Source organism: Oryx dammah, unplaced genomic scaffold (assembly GCF_014754425.2).
Source record: "Oryx dammah isolate SB20612 unplaced genomic scaffold, SCBI_Odam_1.1 HiC_scaffold_11209, whole genome shotgun sequence".
Lineage (NCBI taxonomy): Eukaryota > Metazoa > Chordata > Mammalia > Artiodactyla > Bovidae > Oryx > Oryx dammah.
The window spans coordinates 4995963-5017207 of NW_024080602.1; the positions used below are offsets into that span (position 1 = coordinate 4995963).

The 21245-nt window shown below is 42.4% G+C and overlaps 1 protein-coding gene across 2 annotated transcripts in view; it reads right to left on the reverse strand.

Annotated features, from left to right (window-relative positions):
* Window positions 1-11519, reverse strand: part of LOC120860906 (dual specificity mitogen-activated protein kinase kinase 1) — a 73590-nt gene extending 62071 nt beyond the window's left edge. Inside the window, exon 1 of one of the 2 annotated variants that reach the window (XM_040236621.1) lies at window positions 10923-11519. In XM_040236621.1, coding sequence (XP_040092555.1) covers window positions 10923-11002 — 80 coding nt within the window. In that variant the 5' untranslated portion in view covers window positions 11003-11519. Of the gene's footprint in view, window positions 1-573; window positions 888-10922 lie in introns of those variants that run through there. The other variant, XM_040236622.1, reaches the window with a different exon arrangement.
* Window positions 11520-21245: the final 9726 nt, after the last annotated feature.

Sequence of the window (21245 nt, forward strand, 5' to 3'; positions counted from 1 at the left end):
AATACCATAAAGACCACATAAAATAAACCTGAAAATACAAGAGACAAAAATCCTATTTAATAAACTCCATGAAGATATTAGACCTCATTGTGTAGAAAAATTAACATAGACCCATACTTCACCCCAAACACATTAATTCCAGATGGGACCATATAAGGGAGAGAAAAGGCTAGAAGAAAATGAAGCCACATACTCCTGCTAGTTATGAAATAATGCAACATGTATGAATACTAAAGAAAAGTAGGTTGTACCATACAAAAGACATGCTTTGGAAAATAAAGAATATATGTGTTTTTTCCTAAGTAATACAATATAAAAAGGAAACATCACAATGGGGTGATGTAGTAGCCACATAATTTATAAAACTGAAAAAATACGAAGCACACTGACTTACTGCTTCAACAAACCAAAAGACAAGTAATTGTCTACTGGCTAATAAAAGAGACTAACAAATAAAACACAAAGCACATCAAAGCTATTTAGACGTATCTTTAAAAAATGGTCTGAGAAGAGAAAAGCTTGCATGAAACTTTTCAAAGTGTTTGGTTGGTACCACAAAACCTTCCCACCTACCTCTCCAGCTTCATCTCCTGCGACCTGCAGCTATGCATCCCAGCACACTGAACTAGCTGCCGCTCCTCTACACATCCCAAGCTTTCCCACTTATGTGAAGCTGCTCATCCTGAGCTCTCTTCCTGCCAGGCCCCCTCCCTCCCCCCTTTCCCTTGGAAATCCTAGCCATCCTTCAAGACCCAGCTCAAATGTCATCTCCTCTGTGAAGGCCTTCCTAATCTTCCCCACTGGATGTGTTCTTCCTCCTCTCAATGAGCATTAACAGTACTTTCTTTGTACCTTTCTCCTGGAGCACTTTTCTTACTCTACCCATCTGTTTCCTCCTTCTCATGAACCTGCAACCTCTCCATACATGAGACTTTAAGATCCTTGGAGGAAAAAACAATCTTACTCACCTATCTACACCATCCAGCAGAGCAAATTACATTCAAAATGCATTCATTAAATATTAGTTTAGACTGAAAATAATCCCATTTCAAAAATACAGCCTGGCAAACAAAGCAAAGCAGACTGAGAAGGAGCCCTATTAAACTATTTTTTTTTAAAAAATCATTAAATTTCAAAAAAAAAAGAAAAAAAAACCCCAACTTCCTAAAGCTTGAGGAACTAGTTGAAATATACATTGTAAATTGGTTCTGTCTTTTTATGGAACATATTCAGTAATACATAAAAAATGGGTAACATGGTTCATTGCCTCTGATTTGGTGTATGAGTTAATTTAAAAGAACAACACAAATTAGTTCAAAATACTCATAAGAGTATCAGTAAATAATAAAATTTTTATTTTAAATATAATCTAAATAATCAACAAAGCCATCTAAATAATCAACAAAGTGTCATTTGTGAAGCCAGGTCCTATCAAATTCTACTCTTTAGCCAAAAATAAATGACAAGCATGAGAATTATGTCTGTGAGTAAAAATGGGGTAGGAGGGGAGCCCATCAACTGATTACAGTTATCAATATATGTATATAATAGAATAACCAAAAGTTAAACTGGAAAATTTAATGTCTGCAGGTTCTTCCCTTAAAAGGGTACTGATATATTCAATTTTCTTTTTTTTTTTTAATTTATTTATTTATTTTTAATTTTTACTTTACAATTCTGTATTGGTTTTGGTACTTGAGCAAGCAAATATTCAAAAGAGTTGGGTTCGGGGGGAAGAAATCCCTCTATTTGATTTTTCTTCAACCCCCATGCAACGTCTTCTTATCTGACTCCCTTGCTGACATCAAAGCAGGATACCCCTGGGAGCTTCACCAAGAAATCAGAGGCAGGATCAGCATTTTTAGCAGTAGGCCCTGCACCAGGATTCAGAGAACACCTGCTCTTTTAAAAACAAAAATGCAATTCATTCTGGAAGGTGTTAGTTTTAGCAAACAGGTATGTGAGCCTTCAAACAGCTTTCTTGGGTTTTCAGACAAAAGAGACAGGATACAGGACACAAAGTAAAAACATACTCAAGTGGCAGAAAGAGACTAGGATGATTTTTCAAAACTGGCAGCTTCTAGAAGAGCCTAAGAGAAACAAAACTGAGACTCTAAGCTTTCTTCTCAAATTCACATCATCATCTTCCCAGTCTGGGGGTTCTCCAGGTTTTCTCAATATGTTGGAAAGATTCTCCGTTGCTTGACCTGTGCTTCCTATGGGTGTGGTAGAAACAATTACCAATTGATACCAATGAAAGCTTGCAAGGAAGAGTTTTTTGTTGGTGGTGGTTAGCTTGTTTAAACGTTATTTTGGTTTTGTCCAATTTACCAATAATGATTTACTATACTAAGCGAATGGAGTGATGTGGACCCAGGGGTTCAAAAAGGCATGGTCCCAAGTAATCAAATTAATGGAGAGAAAAAAAGACACAAGGAACATTTAGTGAAAAAGAAAGCATATGACTTCAAAATGATACAGAATTTACTGTGATGTTTATTATACAATATAAGCCAGATGGTACAATGGTAAAGAATTCATCTGCAATGCAGCAGATGCAGGAGACTCAGGTTTGATCCCTGGGTCAGGGAAGACCCCCCTGGAGGAGAAAATAGCAACCCACTTCACTGTTCTTGCCTGGAAAAAACAATCCACGAGGCCTAAAAGAGTAGGACACGACTGAGTGATGAAGCACGCACACAAACACACCGGCCAGAGTACAAAGGGGGAGAGAGGAAACGTGAAAACCAATACAATATTGTAAAGTAAAAAAAATAATAATAAAATATGAAAAAAAGAGAAAATGTGAGTTAATCTTTAAAAGGACATAAGATTTAGGATGAATTTTAATCTCTGGGTACTTTTAAAAAACTTATTATTAATTTTTTCAAACATAAGAAATATGGAAAGAAGGGAACAGTCAAACTCATACACTAACCAACTAAACAACTGTGAACAATTTTGCCCCACTTGCTTTATGTGAGTGTAATTTTTTTTCCTGAACCACTTCAAAGTTTCACTCATCAACTATGAACAACAACAGTCTGCTACATAATCATACCATTATTACATCTAAAAAATTAACCATAATTCTCTATTTAAATTTCCCTAGTTGTTCCAAGAGATCATTGTTACAGCTATTATTTTTGATTCAGTGCCCAACCGAGGCTCACGCATTACATTTGACTGCCAGTCTCCTTAGTCTGTTGTTCTCAAACAGCACCCTCCCTTACTTTTCCCGCATGACACTGACTGTTTAAAGGGACGGGGTCGGTTGTCTTAGAGAATATTCCACATCCTAAATTTGTCTGTTTCCTCCTGGTGTCATTTCACTTGTTTCTCTGTCCCCGTATTTGCTGTAAACAAGAAGTCAGATCTCAAGGCTTGATTAGATGCAGGTTTGGGTAAGACTTCGAAGAACAGGCAGCATATAAAATGTATAAATTAACATGATTTATCAACATTTGCAATTTGGTATTAAGAAAAAAAAGGTAACAGTCAGCTGAGAAGAAACCAAAGCTGGGGCACCTCTAATTACACTTCCCATGTAGACAGCTTCCGACAATCATAAAGTACTTTTATAACGTTATTTTGGATGATGCTCACTTGCCCTCCTTCCCTCACAGGTTTGTTATATTATCATCCTTACTTTACTAATGAGGGAAACTAAGACTCAGTGAAGTTAAATAACATACAAAAAAATTTTTTTTAGTAAATAAATGACCTGCCAAACATCAGCAATATAGAAGTAGCATAACTAAGTCTCAAACTCGGGTCCTAGAATAGCATGGAGTTACTCAGAAAAGGCTACATGGGAGATGAACTCTATTCTAGGTCTTGAAAGATGGGAGCATTCTTTCATTCCAGGCCCTGGAGTAGATGTGGGGGAAACATCAGTACACAAGATGGTCATGGTTCCTTTCCGCATAGTTATAGGTCCTCCCCTCACCTAAAGTGTGGTGGCAAATACAAGACAAAAATAAAATCACACAGGAAAGTGGAGGAGGGCATTCCAGACAAAGGAAACCATGTGAGCAAGACCAGACAGAGGTAAAAAGCAGGGGCAATGGGAGGACAATAAAGGAATCAGCCAGAGAAAAATCAAGCTGGAGATGGGAAGCTCTGCTGAAGTATTCTCTCCCTGTTTTCAAAAGATGCATAAATCAGTGAGAGTAGAATGCTGTCCGGGTTTATGTTCAAACAAGTGCCTTACACATCTCCTTGCCCCAGGCTAAGTCATCTTTATGAACCTTTTGCTCTTTCTGTATCTGCTGCAACAACAGCAGAGACATTCTTCCCAAGGACTCAAGATTCAGCTGGCCCTACTTTTTACCTGAAGCTGTTCTCAAAAGACTGCACCAGTATTAGTTATTGCAGGAACAAACCAGTAGAAGCACCTAAATTCAGACTACAAAGTCAGTTAAAACCACTTCAAAAGCTTCTAGTTATCATAATGTACATCCCAGGTAAGGTTGTAAGTGAAAGACGCTCAGTCGTGTCCAACTCTTTGCGACCCCATGGAATTCTCCAGGCCAGAATACTGGAGAGGGCAGCCTTTCCCTTCTCCAGGGGATCTTCCCAACCACGGATCAAATCCAGGTATCCCGCACTGAAGGCGGATTCTTTATCAGCTGAGCCACAAGGGAAGCCCACACTGGAGTGGGTAGCCATTCCCTTCTCCATGGGATCTTCCCAACCCAGGGATCAAACCCAGATCTCCCGCATTGCAGGTGGATTCTTTACCAGCTGAGCAACAAAGGAAGCCCAAGAATACTGGAGTGGGTAGCCTATCCCTTCTCCAGCGGATCTTCCTGACCCAGGAATCCAACCAGGATTTCCTGCATTGCAGGCGGATTCTTTATCAACTGAGCCATCAGGGAAGTGCCTAAGGCCGTAAGAGATCCCCCCAAAGCACAGCAACCTGTTTCAACCTCTCTACCCGCTTCCTTAAGGGCCTTCACACTAACAGATGTGTGTTCCCACAAACCTGCAGAAAGTGCTGATGCAAATCAAAAAGCTGTGGATGCCACCAAGCAACGCGCCTTGTTTATTCAGCACCTTGTGGCCTTCAAAGCACTTCCGTATGTGTTATCTCGTTTAATCTTCATGATACTCCTTCAAGGTAGGAACAGTTCAATCATTCAGTCAACAGATATCTACTGAGTATCTGCTATGGGCCAGACACTGATCTACTCACTGAGCAAGGAACAGACCAACCCCCCGCCTTCATTAAGCATACATTTTAGGACAGGGGGAGGTGGAAATAAATATTTATAGACAATGCAACAGTAATTAGTGGTAAGTGCTGCGAAGAAAAACGGCAAATAAGGGAGCCAAGCATGATAGGGAGTGCTACAAATAGAGTGATCAAAGATGGCCTGTGTGAAGAAACATTTGAGCAAAGTTCCAAAGGAAGTGAGGGAGCAAGTCATGGGGGTATTTGGCAGAAGAGAATTCCAGGCAGAGAGAACAGCAGAAGTTCTGAGATTGGAATGCACCCAACCAACTGTGGAACAGCAAAGGGAACAGCACGGCTGGAGCCAAGAGTGAAGGGGACGATGCGGAAAACTAAGAACCTGATCATGCAGAGCCTTGTAGGCCACTAAGACAAATACTTTACAAACCACTCTCATCCTCACTCTGTGGATAAGGAAATGAAAAGTCAGAAAGTACAAAAGACCTGCCTAAGGTAAAAGAAAAAGTGAGGTCTTGGGAGCACCCTGCATTGCAACTTCGAACTCTGCTTGGGCGCCAGCTTCTCCTTGGGAGGGTTACAAGTGCTCTTTAAAACACAAAGAAAGAACAGACTGTATGATTTCAATTCCCCTACACCATGAAATTTTTGCACCTTGTTTTATGTCCCTGGATATGTTTCAATGTCTCCTAGTTTACAGTCTATGGGAACTTGAATAGATTTTGTATCCTACTGATATGTGAACTTTATGAATTTTAATTATGCTGAATTGCTTCATGGCGCCTTCCAGATCCACTATATCCTTCTACTTTTCTGTATATTCATTCTATTAATTTTTGAGAGTTTGATATTGAAACTCCAACTAAAAATCTTAATTTACCTACTTAAAAAAATAACTGTAATATATAGTGGAACTATATATAACTTGTTCTGTGTTTTCCAAGTCTCCTGTGTGTTTTCGTACTTTCACAATTTCAAAAATAAAAAGGAAACAGAAAAAAAAAAAGGGGGGGCACAAAGAAAGATTAACTGAGTGCCTTACCATGGAAGGAGAGGCAAAGTACCCTCAAACTCAGCAACCCCATTTCTGAGTACATTCCACAGGGAACTCTTATAAGAGTCCAAAAGGAGGTACAGATTTAAGGACAGTGATGGCTTCACTGTTTGAAGCAGCAAGGGGTTAGAAACGACAAAACTGTCTTATTCTAGGGGAATGATAAGTAGAATGTGGTACCCGCACACGGTAGACTGCTCTGCAACCAAGAGAGATGATCAACTAGACACACGTATAACACTATGAACAGAGCTCAGAAATACGGTACTTGTTTCAAAAAGAAAAAACCTGAAATAAAAGTTAAGGGTGGTCATTGCTTCCATTCAAATATTGATGATTCTTTTCCTTCCAAGAAGGCCCCTGTCCCCTTTTAAGGTCACTATCGCCATGTGATTTGCTTTACAAAAATGGGAGCAAAAGTGACCCTTCTGGGCAGAAACTTTAAAAGCCAGCATGTGGTTCTCAAGATTCCTTTCTCACTAAGCGTATTTCAGACATGGTGCCTCCATCAGCCTGAGTCCCTGATTGGAATCCAATCAAAAGAGCCTCCCATTAATCTGAAAGCATGGTAAACTACTGAGATTTTCTAGTCTATCCCAACTGATGCAGATTTATAGCACAATAGGATTTTTAATTTAAAAAAATGAAAATATTTAAAGTGCACAACATGATGATTCACTATATACACACAGTGAAATGATTATTTCAGTCACGCTAATTAACATACACATCTCCTCACACATTTACCATGTGGAGTGTGTGTGACAAGAGCACCTGAAATCAACTCTCCCAGCAAATGTCCAGTATTCAACACAGTATTATTAACTATAGTCATCACGCTAAGCATTAGATCTCTAGACTTATTCACTCTATTAACTACAACTTTGTATCCTTTGACAAATATCCTCCCATTTCCGCCACCTCCCCACCCCAGGTAACCACCTATCTACTCTATGCTTTCATGTACCCCCTTTTTTTAGATTCCACATAAAATCTGAGATCATGCAGTATTTTTCTTTCTGTGTCTAGCTTATTTCATTTAGCATACTGTCCTCCAGGTCCATCCATGGTGTTGCAAATGGCAGGATTTCCTCCTCTTTCAAGGTTGAATAATAGCACAATAGTATACAGCACCCTAAGCACACAAAACAACACTATCTCCCTCCCAAAAGCACACATATACCCAACGAATAGGTAGAATTATAAGACCATATATTAAATATCTAGAGTAGGTGAGATGGTGTCCTGGAGAGAGAAGAAAGTGGGGAGGAGGGAATAAAAATATAGGGAGAAATAACAAAAAAAAAAAAAAATGAAAAGCTATTAAAAGACTTGATAAACAGACTGCGCAAATATTAGTAATTTCACTAATTTTCTCCACAAACATTTGTGCACTTATTACTTTCTAGGTACTATTCCAGGCACTACTTATTGAACAGTAAATCAGAAAAGGACAGTCCAATCTTATAGGTTATAAGGTGTACAGAAGACAGAAATATTTAAATATCCCAGTAAAAGACTATGGACAGTGAAGGAGTGCCATTAAAAAAGTCAGGTGACATGAGAAAGAGGGACCCAGTTTAGATTAGGTGGTCTGTGAACATCTCTGAGGAAATGACATTTACTCAGAGGTGAAGACTGCTTCCTTCGCAGCTTGGGAAGAGAAAGGGAGGACTCATGTCAGGCAAATGGAACAGCATGTGCAAGGGCCTGGAGGGAGTCTGGACCATCCCATGGAGGAAGTGAAAGAAGGCCAGAGTAACGGAAGAAAGGAGCAGCAGGAAATGTGGTTAAAGAGATGTGGCAGGGAACGGGGGATACAGCAGACTCAGCCCAATATAAAGAATTTTGATTTTCTTTTATTCTAACTGCAATGAAACTATGAAAACTTTTTGGGGGGTGGGGGAGGGGCAGTGCTGAGTTGTGAAGTCTGTGGGATCTTAGTTCCCTGAGGAGGGATTGAACCCAGGCCCTCAGGAGTGGAAACAGGAAGTCCTAATCCTTGGACCACTAGGGAATTCCCAGTGAAAACATTTTAAACAGGGAAACGACATGATCTTGTTTCCAACTTATTTCACTCTAACATTTAGCACCCTTGCAATATGCTCATATATTTTTGCAAACTTGCAAAAGAAATATTTTTGCAGTCTTCTTCTTCAAGGACCCCCAGAAGCTGCATAGAATCCAGGTCCCATATAACATAACTTTGTCTGAATGGGGTAAGTGCTCCATTAGAGAGCAGTCCCAAGTGCCAGGGAGTCACAGAGAAACAACCTTGCCAATTTAGTACCAAGAGTTCTTTAATGTCAATGGACATTTTTCTTTTTACACTTTATGAAAATGTGCCAAATCATTCCCTGATCTACTGAGAGAAACATGAGTACATCAGCTTTGCTTGAAAAATGGGAAAGATGTATTAACAGATGTGTAAAACTTTCCCCCATGAGAGGCAGGGAGCAGGGGAACAGTCCCTGTTTGTCTCAGGCAGCCTAAACAGGGATGCCGCCTACTGTAACACAGCAATGAGTCATAGAGGTAGATACGAATGGCACAGAAAACTGAGTAAGGGGGTCGGTTATCCAGAAGCTACGGCACCTCATCTACCACAATGACTGCAAATTACCTTCAGGCTTCCCTCAGCATTCTCTACCCAGTAACAAAGGTACCAGCAGCTAACACTGACGGAAGAGTTACTACTGTTAGCTCATTTAGTCGTCACAACTCTAAATAGATCTATCATTAGACCCATTTTCACAGACAAAAAAACTAAACCTAAGCCCTAGAGAGACCTGACCCAGATCACAAAACCACAAACTTAGCCTGACTCCAGAGTCCAACCTTGTACCCACTGTTTAGAATCTCCCACTCCCACCAAATATATCTGCCACCAACTTCAGCATAGTTTTTTCCTTTTTTTCTTCCCTCTCCCCTTTGTAAGAACACAGCCACAATTGTAAGAACTTTGTAAGTTCTTTGTGAGTTCTTACAGTCACTTTGTAAGAACACTGGGGTCACAATTAACAACAGAATGACTACAGGTACTTCCACTCACTGCTGCGGCTTAGTCGCTTCAGTCGTGTCCAACTCTTTGAGACCCTATGGACTGTAGCCCACCAGGCTCCTCTGTCCATGGGATTCCCAGGCAAGAGTACTGGAGTAAGCTGCCTTGCCCTTCTCCAGAGGATCTTCCCGACCCAAGGGATCAAGCCTGCATTGGCAGGTGGGTTCTTTACCATTAGTGCCACTTGGGAAGCCCCACTTTCACTACCTTCTTCCAAAATGAATGGGAGCACGATGGTCAGGACACAACATTCAGTCAGAATCCACTGTGGTCAAAATTTGTCCTGTCCTGCCCTGCTCTGGTGCTGGTGGTGGAGGTGGGGGTGATTTCAGAACCATATTAAGGGGATAAAATTCTGCACACTAAACGTGCATCGATGTATGCAGTTATCCACTAACCTGGACACGTTAATATCATGCAAAACAGATACTTCAGAAAGGAGTTTGTCTGAGGAATGTGGTTGAGCTCACATCACGGGTCTGTTCACCACTGGCCTTGTGATCATTATAGGGGTGGACAGAGCCACCAAGCCAGGTCCCCAGGCTATTAAAATTGAGAGACAAACAAAGGTTACAGAAATCACCAAAGGGCAGAAGGTCAAGGCCTAATCTGTTCTTTTCATCAGCTGGTTTCCGAAAGTTTCCAGGGGTGCAGGTAAGAGATTAAGAACTCTTATTAATCTTTTCTGTTTATTTCTCCAGCTCATCAGATCTTTCTCCTTCACACAGTCCTGTTCCTTACCTAGGATACAAAAGAGTTATGGGAACTCAGAAACATCCATGAAACAGACTCATCACTGTTTAAAGAAGTAAACTGCTGGTTTGTGATGAACACTGGAAGTTGCAGAGACGGAGCACCTCGTGTGGGATTTCCAAGAACATGGTGTCATGTCTCAGGTCCAAAATTGGGCTCATGGTCAATTAAAGCAGCCCAGGAGAGACACCGATGAGAAAAGATCTGGTGAATGAATGAAAAGTCAGATGAAGAAAAGAAAAGCAGCTCCCTTCAAAACAAGAGTCTCCAGGAAGAAGGCCAAGGAATGGGAGCCCCCAAAGTCGACAAGTAAAAAGCCTCGGGCGTGTCGGTGTACAAACATCCTCGCTGGCCTGGCAGCGGTCGCGACTAGCCACTCCCAGCCCACAGGTGTCCAGCACGAAGGTGAGGACTGCTCGCCGGTCCCGACTCCACATTCTACACCCTGAGTTGAACTCAAGACGCAGATGCGATCTTAATTTTTCCAAAACATCGGCTCCCTTCTCCCCGTTACACACCAGAATCCCAGTGAATCTAGGAGAAAGAGCTGGGGAGAGGCGGGCGATGAACCAGTTTTTATTTTTTAGGGAGAGGGAAAATGACCAGAGGTCAGGGATGACTGAAAGGGTCGGTAGAGGGGTGGGGATGGGCATCGCTACTCGTTGGGTGCACGGACTGGTCTGAGTCAGGAGCACAATCAGTGCTTAGTCACCGATACCTCGGCGGCCGGAGTTCCTCGCGCCCGGCGGCCCGAGACGTACGTGATGACCCGGGCAGAGCCCCGCGCGAGGCGCACACCCGACTCGGCTTCTGCACCCCGGCCCGGGCCTCCCCAGCCCGCCCCCCACCCCAAGACTTACTCCGCCGAGCTGGTCCCGTTAACCGCGGAGCCGTCCGGGGCCGGGTTCAGCTGGATGGGCGTCGGCTTCTTCTTGGGCATTTTGGAGCCAGGAAAGGCGCTCCCAACTCTGAGGGCGGCCCCTCTAGCTTCCTCCCTCTGAGCTGCCCCGCGCCGGCCTCGCGGGGCCAAGTCAGGGCCGCAAGCCCGAAGGCTGCCTTCGGGGGGCGCGCCCTGCGCGGTCCCGTCAGGGCCAAAGGGCCCGTGGCGGTCTGGGGGAAACCCCGGCCCACTTGCTCCGTGCACAGGGAACCGAAGGGCTTCCCCGCCCGCGCAGCTCGGCAGCCCGGGATTCCCTGCCGCTCTCCCTCAGTCAACCGGTCTCCGGGCGCGCGCACCACAACGCTGATCCAGCCACAGCCCGGGAAAGTGCGCCGCCGCCACTGCCGCGTTCCAAGCGGCACAGCGCAGCAGTCCCAGAGACGGACTGGAGGGCGGGGGAGAGCTGGGGGAGGGCTGGGGACAGGGGAAGCCTCGCCCCCCCAATGCCAGGAGGCTGCGTTTCCACACGCCCACCTGGCTCCGCCCCAATTGCCTCTCTGACAGCCAATGAGAGCACGCCTCGGCGGCAGATGACGCGGAAATACGTCACGGGGCGCGGCGCGCGGCCCTGGGGGCGGGGTCCGGCCCTGGCTCCACAGCGCCCTCTGCCGCCTAGAGACTCCCAGGTGGACCTACCGGGAAAGGAGGCTGTGCATCCTGGCTCCCATAGCGAGTCGAGGTGAGCTTGATCTGGTAGGTCGCCACGCGGTCTCCTCCCGTACGGTGCCTGTAGCCCCAGAGCCGAGTCACACTGATGGAGCTAAAGTAATAACATGAATAAAGAAAAAGACCCCTTCCTGTTTCTGGAGGCAGCGTTGGGGAATAGACAACTTGTCAGGAGACTGCTTGTGTGTAGCAAATTGTCAAGTAGAAAGTTACGTGTAAAGCGGTAATACTATTAGTCTGCTGACAAAGGTACAGGGAAATGAGTATTCAGTGCGGATGAGACTTTAAATTGGGGCATTTCTGAGAGCAGATTGGGAATATATCTTAAAAACCTTTTGAAAAAAGTCCTTTCAACCAATAATTCCCGTTCTATAAAACTTGAAGAAAAAAGATGTGAATAAAGAGCTTAATAAGATGAAGATGACTTGTATGATTCAAAATACACATTCAGTTCACCTCTTCCTCTTTCCCTCTCTATTCAGTCCCAAAGGCATTAGGTGTGCAAAACAAGGTAAGCATCTACACCTCGTGATCCAGAGCAGCCTGTCAGCCACCTAGCCATTTGCAATATGTAGAGGGTAAAGTTTGCTTTTCACTTTTTAGCCATTTATGCTGTTTGAATTTTTTATTATGTATATAATTTATTCAATGTAAAACATTTTATAAATTGTTTACAGATTAACATGAGAATGTAAACTTGTGAAGATATTTTGGGAAACAGTCTGCCAGTTCCTCAGTTAAATATAGTTACCATATGACCCAGCAATTCCACTCCTATATGCTCAAGAGAAGTGAAAATATAATATCCATACAAACTTGTACACAAATTTTTATGCAAATGTATGGCAGCATTATTCATAATAGCCAAAAAATGGAGACAACCCAAATGTCCATCAACAGATAAACAAAATGTGGCACATCCGTGCAATGGAATATAACTTGACCATAAAAAGGAATGAAGGCTGATCTGTGCTATAGCATTCATGAACTTTGGAAACATCATGCTAAGTGAAAGAAGCCAACCACAAGATCCCACATATTTTGTTATTTCATTTACGTGAAATGTCCAGAATAAGCAACTATATAGAGACAGAGAGTAGATTAATGATTCTTTAGGATTTGGTGGGAAAGCTGAGCAAGAAACAGTAGAATGACTGCTACAGGGTAAAAGGTCTCCAAAAACTAAGATCTTGGCATCCAATCCCATCACTTCATGGCAAATAGATGAGCAAGAAGTAGAAACAGTGACAGGTTTTATTTTAGCCTCCAAAATCACTGTGGATGGGGACTGTAGCCATAAAATTAAAGGATACTAGCTCCTTGGAAGAAAAGCTATGACAAACCTGGATAGCATATTAAAAAGCAGAGACATCATTCTGTCAATATAGGTTCATATAGTCAAAGCTTTGGTTTTTCCAGCAGTCAGGTACTAATGTGAGATTCGGACCATAAGGAAGGCTGAATTCCAAAGACTCGATGCTTTTGAACTGTGGTGTTGGAGAAGACTCTTGATAGAGTCCCTTGGACAGCAAGGAGATCAAACCAGTCAGTCCTAAAGGAAATCAGTCCCGAATATTCATCAGAAGGACTGATGCTGGAGCTCCAATACTTTGGTCACCTGATACAAAGAGCCAACTCATTGGAAAACATCCTGATGTTGGGAAAGATTGAGGGCAGGAGGAGAAGGGGGCAGCAGAGGATGAGATGGTTAGATAGCATCATTGACTCAATGGACTTGAATTTGAGCAAACTCTGGGAGATAGTAAAGGACAGAAGAGCCTGGCATGCTGCATTCCATGGGGTCACAGAGTCAGACGACTTTGCAACTGAACAACACCAATACCATGCGATGATATGAATGAATCTCATTAACATCCTGTTGGGTAAAATAAACTAGACACAAGAAATACATATGTATTTATGTATATACCATATATATATTATACATATATTTACTCAAAACTGACAGATCTAGTCTGTGGAGGTGGAAGCTGGGATAGAGGTTATCCTTGAGGAGGAGAGGAATTGAAAGGTGAGTTGAAGGAGGCTTTTAAGGTGCTAGTAATGTTTACTTTCTTGCTCTGGGTAGAGATCACAGGAAAGTGTGTTCCACTTACGATTTTTATTATCTTTCAATAAAACAATGTGTGTTCTGGACCTATGTTACCCCTCAATAAAACAATTACTTGAGAGAAAAAAAAGAAATTTACCCAACATCACTAATTATCAAGGAAATGGAAATCAAAACCACAGTGAGGTATCACCTAATACCTGTTAGAATGGCTATCATAAAAAAAAAACAGAGATAAGTATTGGCTGCTGCTAAGTCACTTCAGTCGTGTCCGACTCTGTGCGACCCCATAGACGGCAGCCCACCAGGCTCCCCGTCCCTGCGATTCTCCAGGCAAGAACACTGGAGTGGGTTGCCATTTCCTTCTCCAACGCATGAAAGTGAAAAGTGAAAGTGAAGTTGCTCAGTTGTGTCCGACTTTTAGCAACCCCATGGACTGCAGCCTACCAGGCCCCTCCATCCATGGGATTTTCCAGGCAAGTACTGGCAAGGTGTGGAAAAAAAGGGAACCCCTGGGCTTTTTGGTGGGAATGCAAATTGATACATCAAAAACCCCCATAAAATTAGTGGAGTGTCTAAAAAAATGAAATTAAAAATAGATCTACCAAATGATCCAACAATTCCACTCTTGGGTATGTATCCAAAGGAATTGAGATCAGGATTTCATAGAGATCTCTACACTCCACGTTCAACACAGCCTTATTCACAGTAGTCAAGATACGGAAACAGCCTAAGTGTCCGTCAACAGATGAACAGAGGAAGAAGACCTGGAATGGAATATGACTCAGCCATGAGATACAAGGAAATCCCGCTATTTACAGTGATGTGGATGGACCTTACTCTAAATGAGATAAGTCAGGCAGAGAAAAACAAATACTGTATGATCTCACTTATATGTGAAATCTATAAAACCAAACTCAGGGAAACAGTAGAGTAGAGGTTACAAGAAACTTTGGGAGAAGAAATGAGATATTGGCCAAAGGGTACAAACTTCCAGTTATAAAATTCACGAGTTCGGAGAGCCTGATATACAGTATTTATAGCTAATAATACTATAGTGTATAATTGAATGTTGCTCAGAGTAAATTTTAAATGTTCTCACACAAAACAGAAATGGTCATTATGGGACAGCAAGGAAGACTTAGTTAATGCTATGGTAGAATCATTTTACTATATATGGCTTTGTCAAATCAACATTTTGTATGCAAATTTATACAATGTTATATGTCAATTCAGTTCAGTTGCTCAGTTGTGTCCAACCGACTCTGTGACCCCATGGATTGCAGCACATGAGGCTTCCCTGTCCATCGCCAACACCCAGAGTTTGCTCAAACTTATGTCCATCGAGTCAGTGATGACATCCAACCATCTCATCCTCTGTCGTCCCCTTCTCCTCCTGTCTTAGGTCAGTTACATCTCCATAAAACATGGGAGAAAAAGAAATCACAAGAAGACTTTTTTTCCCTGTCAGAAAATAGGTCAGACCAGCTGAAATGTATTTTTATTTTTTCTATTTCGGTTTTTAAATTGAAAGAAAATATAGGCTTTTCTCACATTAAAACATATAGGTCTTTTGAATATTTTGTGGGTTTAAAAAAAACTTATGTAACTAATGCCAGCTTAATATCGGGGAAAAAACTAGAATAGTATGAAAAGATAAGAACCATTCATAAAACACTGCCATTTACATTATGGAGTCCTGTGTTCATATTAGCCATGCTCACACAGTTAATATTTTAGGATCAGTGAACTTTATGATATTATCAGCCTATGAGTTTTATTTTAGCAGCAAGTCCATATTTGCTTCTTACAAATTAAGACCTTTTATTCTCTTATTATGACAAATTCAACTGGGAAATTCAAAATAAAAAAATGTCAAGTTATGGTAAACAAAAGTTAATCCATATGAGGAAATTCCACCTTACATTTCCCCTCTTTTTTTTGCCATACCCCAAGTAGCATGTGGGATCTTAGCTCCCCCACCAGAGATCAGACCCACACCCCCTGCAGTGGAAGCTTGGCGTCTTAACCGCTGTACCGCCAGGGAATTTCCTTTTTCATTTTTATACCACATTTTTTTCCTACTCTCTAGTCATGAGAGAACTCTGACTCTTTATTAAAGGCTTTTACCATCATTAAAACTCCCTTTGCCTATAATCATTCTGCAAGGTGGGGCTGACTTTTGTAATGTTTAAATAAACAGCTAAGGAATATAATCCATTGTCTAGATTTTTAAGCTCCTGTGAGTTTGGCAGCTGTTCCTAGTGAGTAACTGAGTGAAGGGTCACAGTGGACAGGGTAACACCACCCTCCCCTCCCCTTTCAGAGGCAGTACATCCACTTCCTCAGTTCTAGATGTCAGACATTCCAAATGCAATGAAACCACTGGGTTATTTTGGGAGCCACATTTAATGGTCACTTGCCCTTAGTTTAAAGGAAAAGGTACCCCAGCAAGGTAAGGGCTGATGCAATTTCAATTGCTCTCTAAGGATGTGGCTTCAACCAGACAGGATGTCAGATCTGGCACCTTTTTTTGGAGGGGAGTGGTGGAAGGGACCTCACCCTGGCTTGGCATCCGTGAGAGATGTGCTACTTTGCTTTTCCCCCTTGGGGAGCACAATGAAAGAAGATATGCTTGGGACATACCAGCTTCCTCGAGGGCAGCTGTGGGGAAGGAAGTCTTGACTTCCTTTGCAATCACAGTCCAGGATCCCGGATATTCTTAATCTCTAATCTGGTCTGAGATGAAACAAATCTTTCCCAGAACATTTATTTGAATGCTTGTCATCACTGGTCAGTTTTTTTTTTTTTTTTTTCCATTCTCACTTCTACTCAATGGAAAACCCCAGCATCATCCTTTTCCTGTCAAGTGCTTTGCAAAGATTACAGGCAGGAAATTTAAAATGAGAGTGACCATTTAATCTACAGATTTGAGAGCTATGATAAAAGAATACAGGGCCTACACAGGTAGTCATTGTAACATCTATCAATCTTTTTATAATTCATACTCTTGCTCAGAGGCCAGGTCATCTTGTAGAGAGCTTAGAATTTGTCTAAGGAGAGTTTCATCCCCACAAATGAACAGTGGGTGACACATAGTCTCGGGTTTATGTGTGTTTTAAGATATTTTAAATTATACTGATTAGTACATCAATGTGTTTTAGCTCAGTTGGGAAAGAATCCACCTGCAACGCAGGAGACCCTGGTTTGATTCCTGGATCGGGAAGATCGTCTGGAGAAGGGATAGTCTACTCACTCCAGTATTCTTGGGTTTCCCTTGTGGTTCAGCTGGTAAAGAATCCACCTGCAATGTGAGAGACCTGGGTTCAATCCCTGGGTTGGGAAGATCCCCTGGAGAAGGGAAAGGCTACCCACTCCAGTATTCTGGCCTAGAGAATTCTGTGGATTGTATAGTCCATGGGGTCGCAAAGAGTCAGACACCATTGAGTGACTTTCACTTTCACTTTTCACTTCATACTCCCAGGGAGCAAGGAGTCTCTTCTCTGTGATGTTCCAGATTGTTATCATTATACTGTCTCATAAAATATAAAATATTGTTATTGTCATTATACTGATAGCAATTTGGTGTCATTATAATTACTACTGAGCCATACTGCTATTTATTCTTGCTCTTGTGTGTGCTTTCTTTGAATAGATAGACCTTTATAACTAGATCCTTGTCTGGTACTTGATATGGGGTTTCTGTGTAAAGAGAATGGGAGACAGTTCATTTTAGAATTTTAGAACTTGAATTAAATAGTAAAACTGAGCCTTGGAGGGTTTAGTGGTATCCTCTGTGGTCACATAGCTAGCTAGGGTAGAACAGGAACACATCTAATTCCCAGGTTAATGATCTTCTAGAACCTCTTGGTACCTTACCAAGTAATAGATAGGTACAATTTGTTTTATTTGATAGTCATCAGGTAAGTTTGGCTGTGACATTTTCAAGTATCTCCAATGATAATGACACTAAAGATCTTGATCATGCCATAAATAAGGATAATATGATTGTTCCTTTATCTAGCACCTCTTTCTCTAATTTTCATACTTACCTTCAATTTCAAGTGGCTTCAAACCATATTTGGCATAAGTTTAAAGGTTTGAGTAGATCATAATCCACGTTTTTGAGTTCTATGAATCTGGAGCCAAACTTAGAAACTGACAAAACTCAATGTCATTCATACTTAGTTTAAAACCTGTTGGGGGAAAAAAGCAATTTCATACAATGTCCATAATGCATACAGTTCAAATTTATTTTAGGGAAATAATCAGAGATGTGCACAAAGATTTATATAAAACAGAGATGTATATTTCAGCATTACTCATAATAACAAGCTGTAAACACAAATTAATTTTTCTTTTATACTAACTTTGTTTGCTCTCTTTCTTTGAATTCAGTGTTTTTTCCCCCATTCCCCCCTCCCCATCTTAGAAGAAAAAATCAAGAATCTGTTAACAGTAATTACCTTTAGAAAGAAAGACTTACCGAGTGGGAAGAAAAGCTTTCACTTTTCATTTTGTACTTTTTTTATTTTGTTAGATATTTCTGTCCATATAAATGAACTGCTTAATTTTTTTTTTTCTGTGAAAATGTCAACAGGTATTTCCTAGGCAGGAAGATAATGGCAATTTTTGTTTCCCTTCTTTGAATTTCTCTGTGCTAAAAAAGTAATAAATTATGTTATCTTAAGAAATTAATGTCCCAAAATAGAGGATTTTATGATCCATCTACATGATGAAACTTAGTGCATCAGTTTAAAAATCTCTCTTTAAAAGAGTAATATAACAGCAAGGGAAAATGCTGCAAAAGTAGTGACAAAAACACTTAAAAAAATTATATACATATGAGCACCATTTTATTATTAAAATACAGTGTAAATATATATGATGGATAGAGAGAGGGAGAGATTGAGAGAGAGAGAAGACAAAGAAAATATTTCAAGATGCTAACAGTGTTTATTTCTAGGAGGTAAAATTATGGAGAAGGAAATGGCAACCAACTCCAGTTTTCTTGCCTGGAAAATTCCATGGATAGAGGAGCCTGGTAGGCTGCAGTCCATGGGGTCGCGAAGAGTCGGTCGCGAAGAGTCGAACACAACTGAGCGACTTCACTTTGACTTTTCACTTTCATGCATTGGAGAAGGAAATGGCAACCCACTCCAGTGTTCTTGCCTGGAGAATCCCAGGGATGGGGGAGCCTGGTGGGCTGCCGTCTATGGCGTCGCACAGAGTCGGACACGACTGAAGTGACTTAGCAGCAGCAGCAGCAGTGCCTCAGAGGGCTTCCCTGGTAGCTCAGATGGTAAAGATTCTGCCCTCAATGCAGGAGACCCCAGTTTGATTCCTCTGGGTCGGGAGGATCCCCTGGAGAAGGGATATGCTACCCACTCTAGTACTCATTGGCTTCCCTGGTGGCTCAGACAGTAAAGAATCTGCGTGCAATGCAGGAGACCTGGCTTCAACCCCGGGATTGGGAAGATCCCCTGGAGAAGGGAAAGACTACCCACTATAGTATTCTGGCCTGGAGAATCCCCATGGACAAAGTAGCCTGGCAGGCTACAGTCCACCGGGCCACAAAGAGTTGGACATGACTAAGCACAGGCACGGTGCCTCAGACTCTGTCCCTTTTTTGTCTACATTCTCTGCTATGTGCTCCAACATCTTTATGCTGATGAGTTCCCAATTTTATTACTGCTGGTCTAGACCTCTCCTCCTGGGTTTCAAACATGAATGCGTGCTAAGTCACTTTAATTGTGTCCGACTCGTTGTGAGCTCATGAACTGTAGCCCACAAGATTCCTCTCTCCATAGGATTTTCCAAGCAAGAATACTGCAATGGGTCACCATGCCCTCCTCCAGGGGATCTTCTGGACCCAGGAATTGAACCCACATCTCTTATGCCTCCTGCACTGGCAAGCAGGTTCTTTACCGCTAGTGACATCTGGGAAGCCCCTTGAGTTTCAGACATATACAGCCAACTGCTGTATATGAAAACATTTCAACTGGAGCACTTGATTCCACTCCCTCACCCCTAACCATCTTGTTTCCTCTCTTTGAAGCACCACCCACATCCAAACTGTCAAAAAAACTGAGGAGTCCTTCCTGGCCTTGGGCTCCAGAGCCTCCACTATGGCCCCTGTCTGACTGTACCGCCTACCACACTGGGAGGAGTCCTCAGAACCAAAGGGTCATGCCTGCACAGAGTCTATGTCCCCTACTTCTAGATGATTCTCTGGTTCCCCAAGACTCCAGAATTTCCTGCCCAAACAGTGCAGGGCCTCTTTCCCTGGTCCACCTTCCTGAGAACAGAGTGACATACTGCACCCAGGTATAGACTCCCCCAGGCCCAAGAGGGGCCAAGGAACTATTTGAGGAGGTGTGGACAGAGCTTGGCTCATGGTCTGGATGTCCACGCACCTGGGGTGAAGGCCCTTGCAGCATATGATGGAGTTGGAGGGGAGAAGAGAAGGGGCAGCGGCAAGAAGAAAGCTAGGGGCCAGCTCTCCCCATGGTGCATTCTAGCACTTTACGGAATTTGAGAAATCTCAATTCCAACCTGGACTTCCATATTGTTGTGAAAGTATATTTCTCAAGATAGGAGCACAGAACATATTTTAATTGATGACCTGAAGCTTAATGTATCATTTTTGCATAAGTAAGCATTTGGTATTGGGTGTCCACGTGGCCTCTTGCCCTGGGTCCTGCAAACATCAGGGGCGGAGCTGCCTATAAGTTCTGTCTCCCAAACATGAGAATCCTAACTGGCCCTCTGCTTTCCCTCTGGTCTCCTGAAAGTCCATTCTCCATAGAGCAGCTCAAGGATCTTTACAAACACACATTTAGTCTCCGTTCAAGGCCCACCGGTGGCTCCAGTTCAAAACCCTTCTCAGACTTTTCAGCTCTGCCTCCATCAGACCTCACCGCATTCTACTTTCCCACTTAGTCACCACACTCTGGCCACCGTGAGCTTCTTTCCTCCTTCTGAACACAGATGTTGTTCCTGTTTACCCAGTGTGGAGGCCCTACGCTTGGCCGCCTGCTTCTTGCTACATACGCTATGCCCAAGTGTCACTTCCCTATGCTCACTACATTGTCCCTGAAGGCACTCTCTGTCACAATACCACTTTGTTTTCTCCTTTCATTATCTTCTTTGTTTATTTACTGGCTTATTTTTTGGTTCCCTATTGGTTTACCTCATCTGTTGTATTGGCCATTTTGTCACTGGCTCTAGGCATACAGACCTGGCATATAGACAATCAGTAAATATTTGTTAAATGGATAAATCTGTCCCTTCTCTTTTTTAACAGATCCAGTAAACAATGTCTGCTGCTGCTAAGTCGCTTCAGTCGTGTCCGACCCTGTGCAACCCTATAGACGGCAGCCCACCAGGCTCCCCCATCCCTGGGATTCTCCAGGCAAGAACACTGGAGTGGGTTGCCATTTCCTTCTCCAATGCATGAAAGTGAAAAGTGAAAGTGAAGTCGCTCAGTCGTGTCTGACTTTTAGC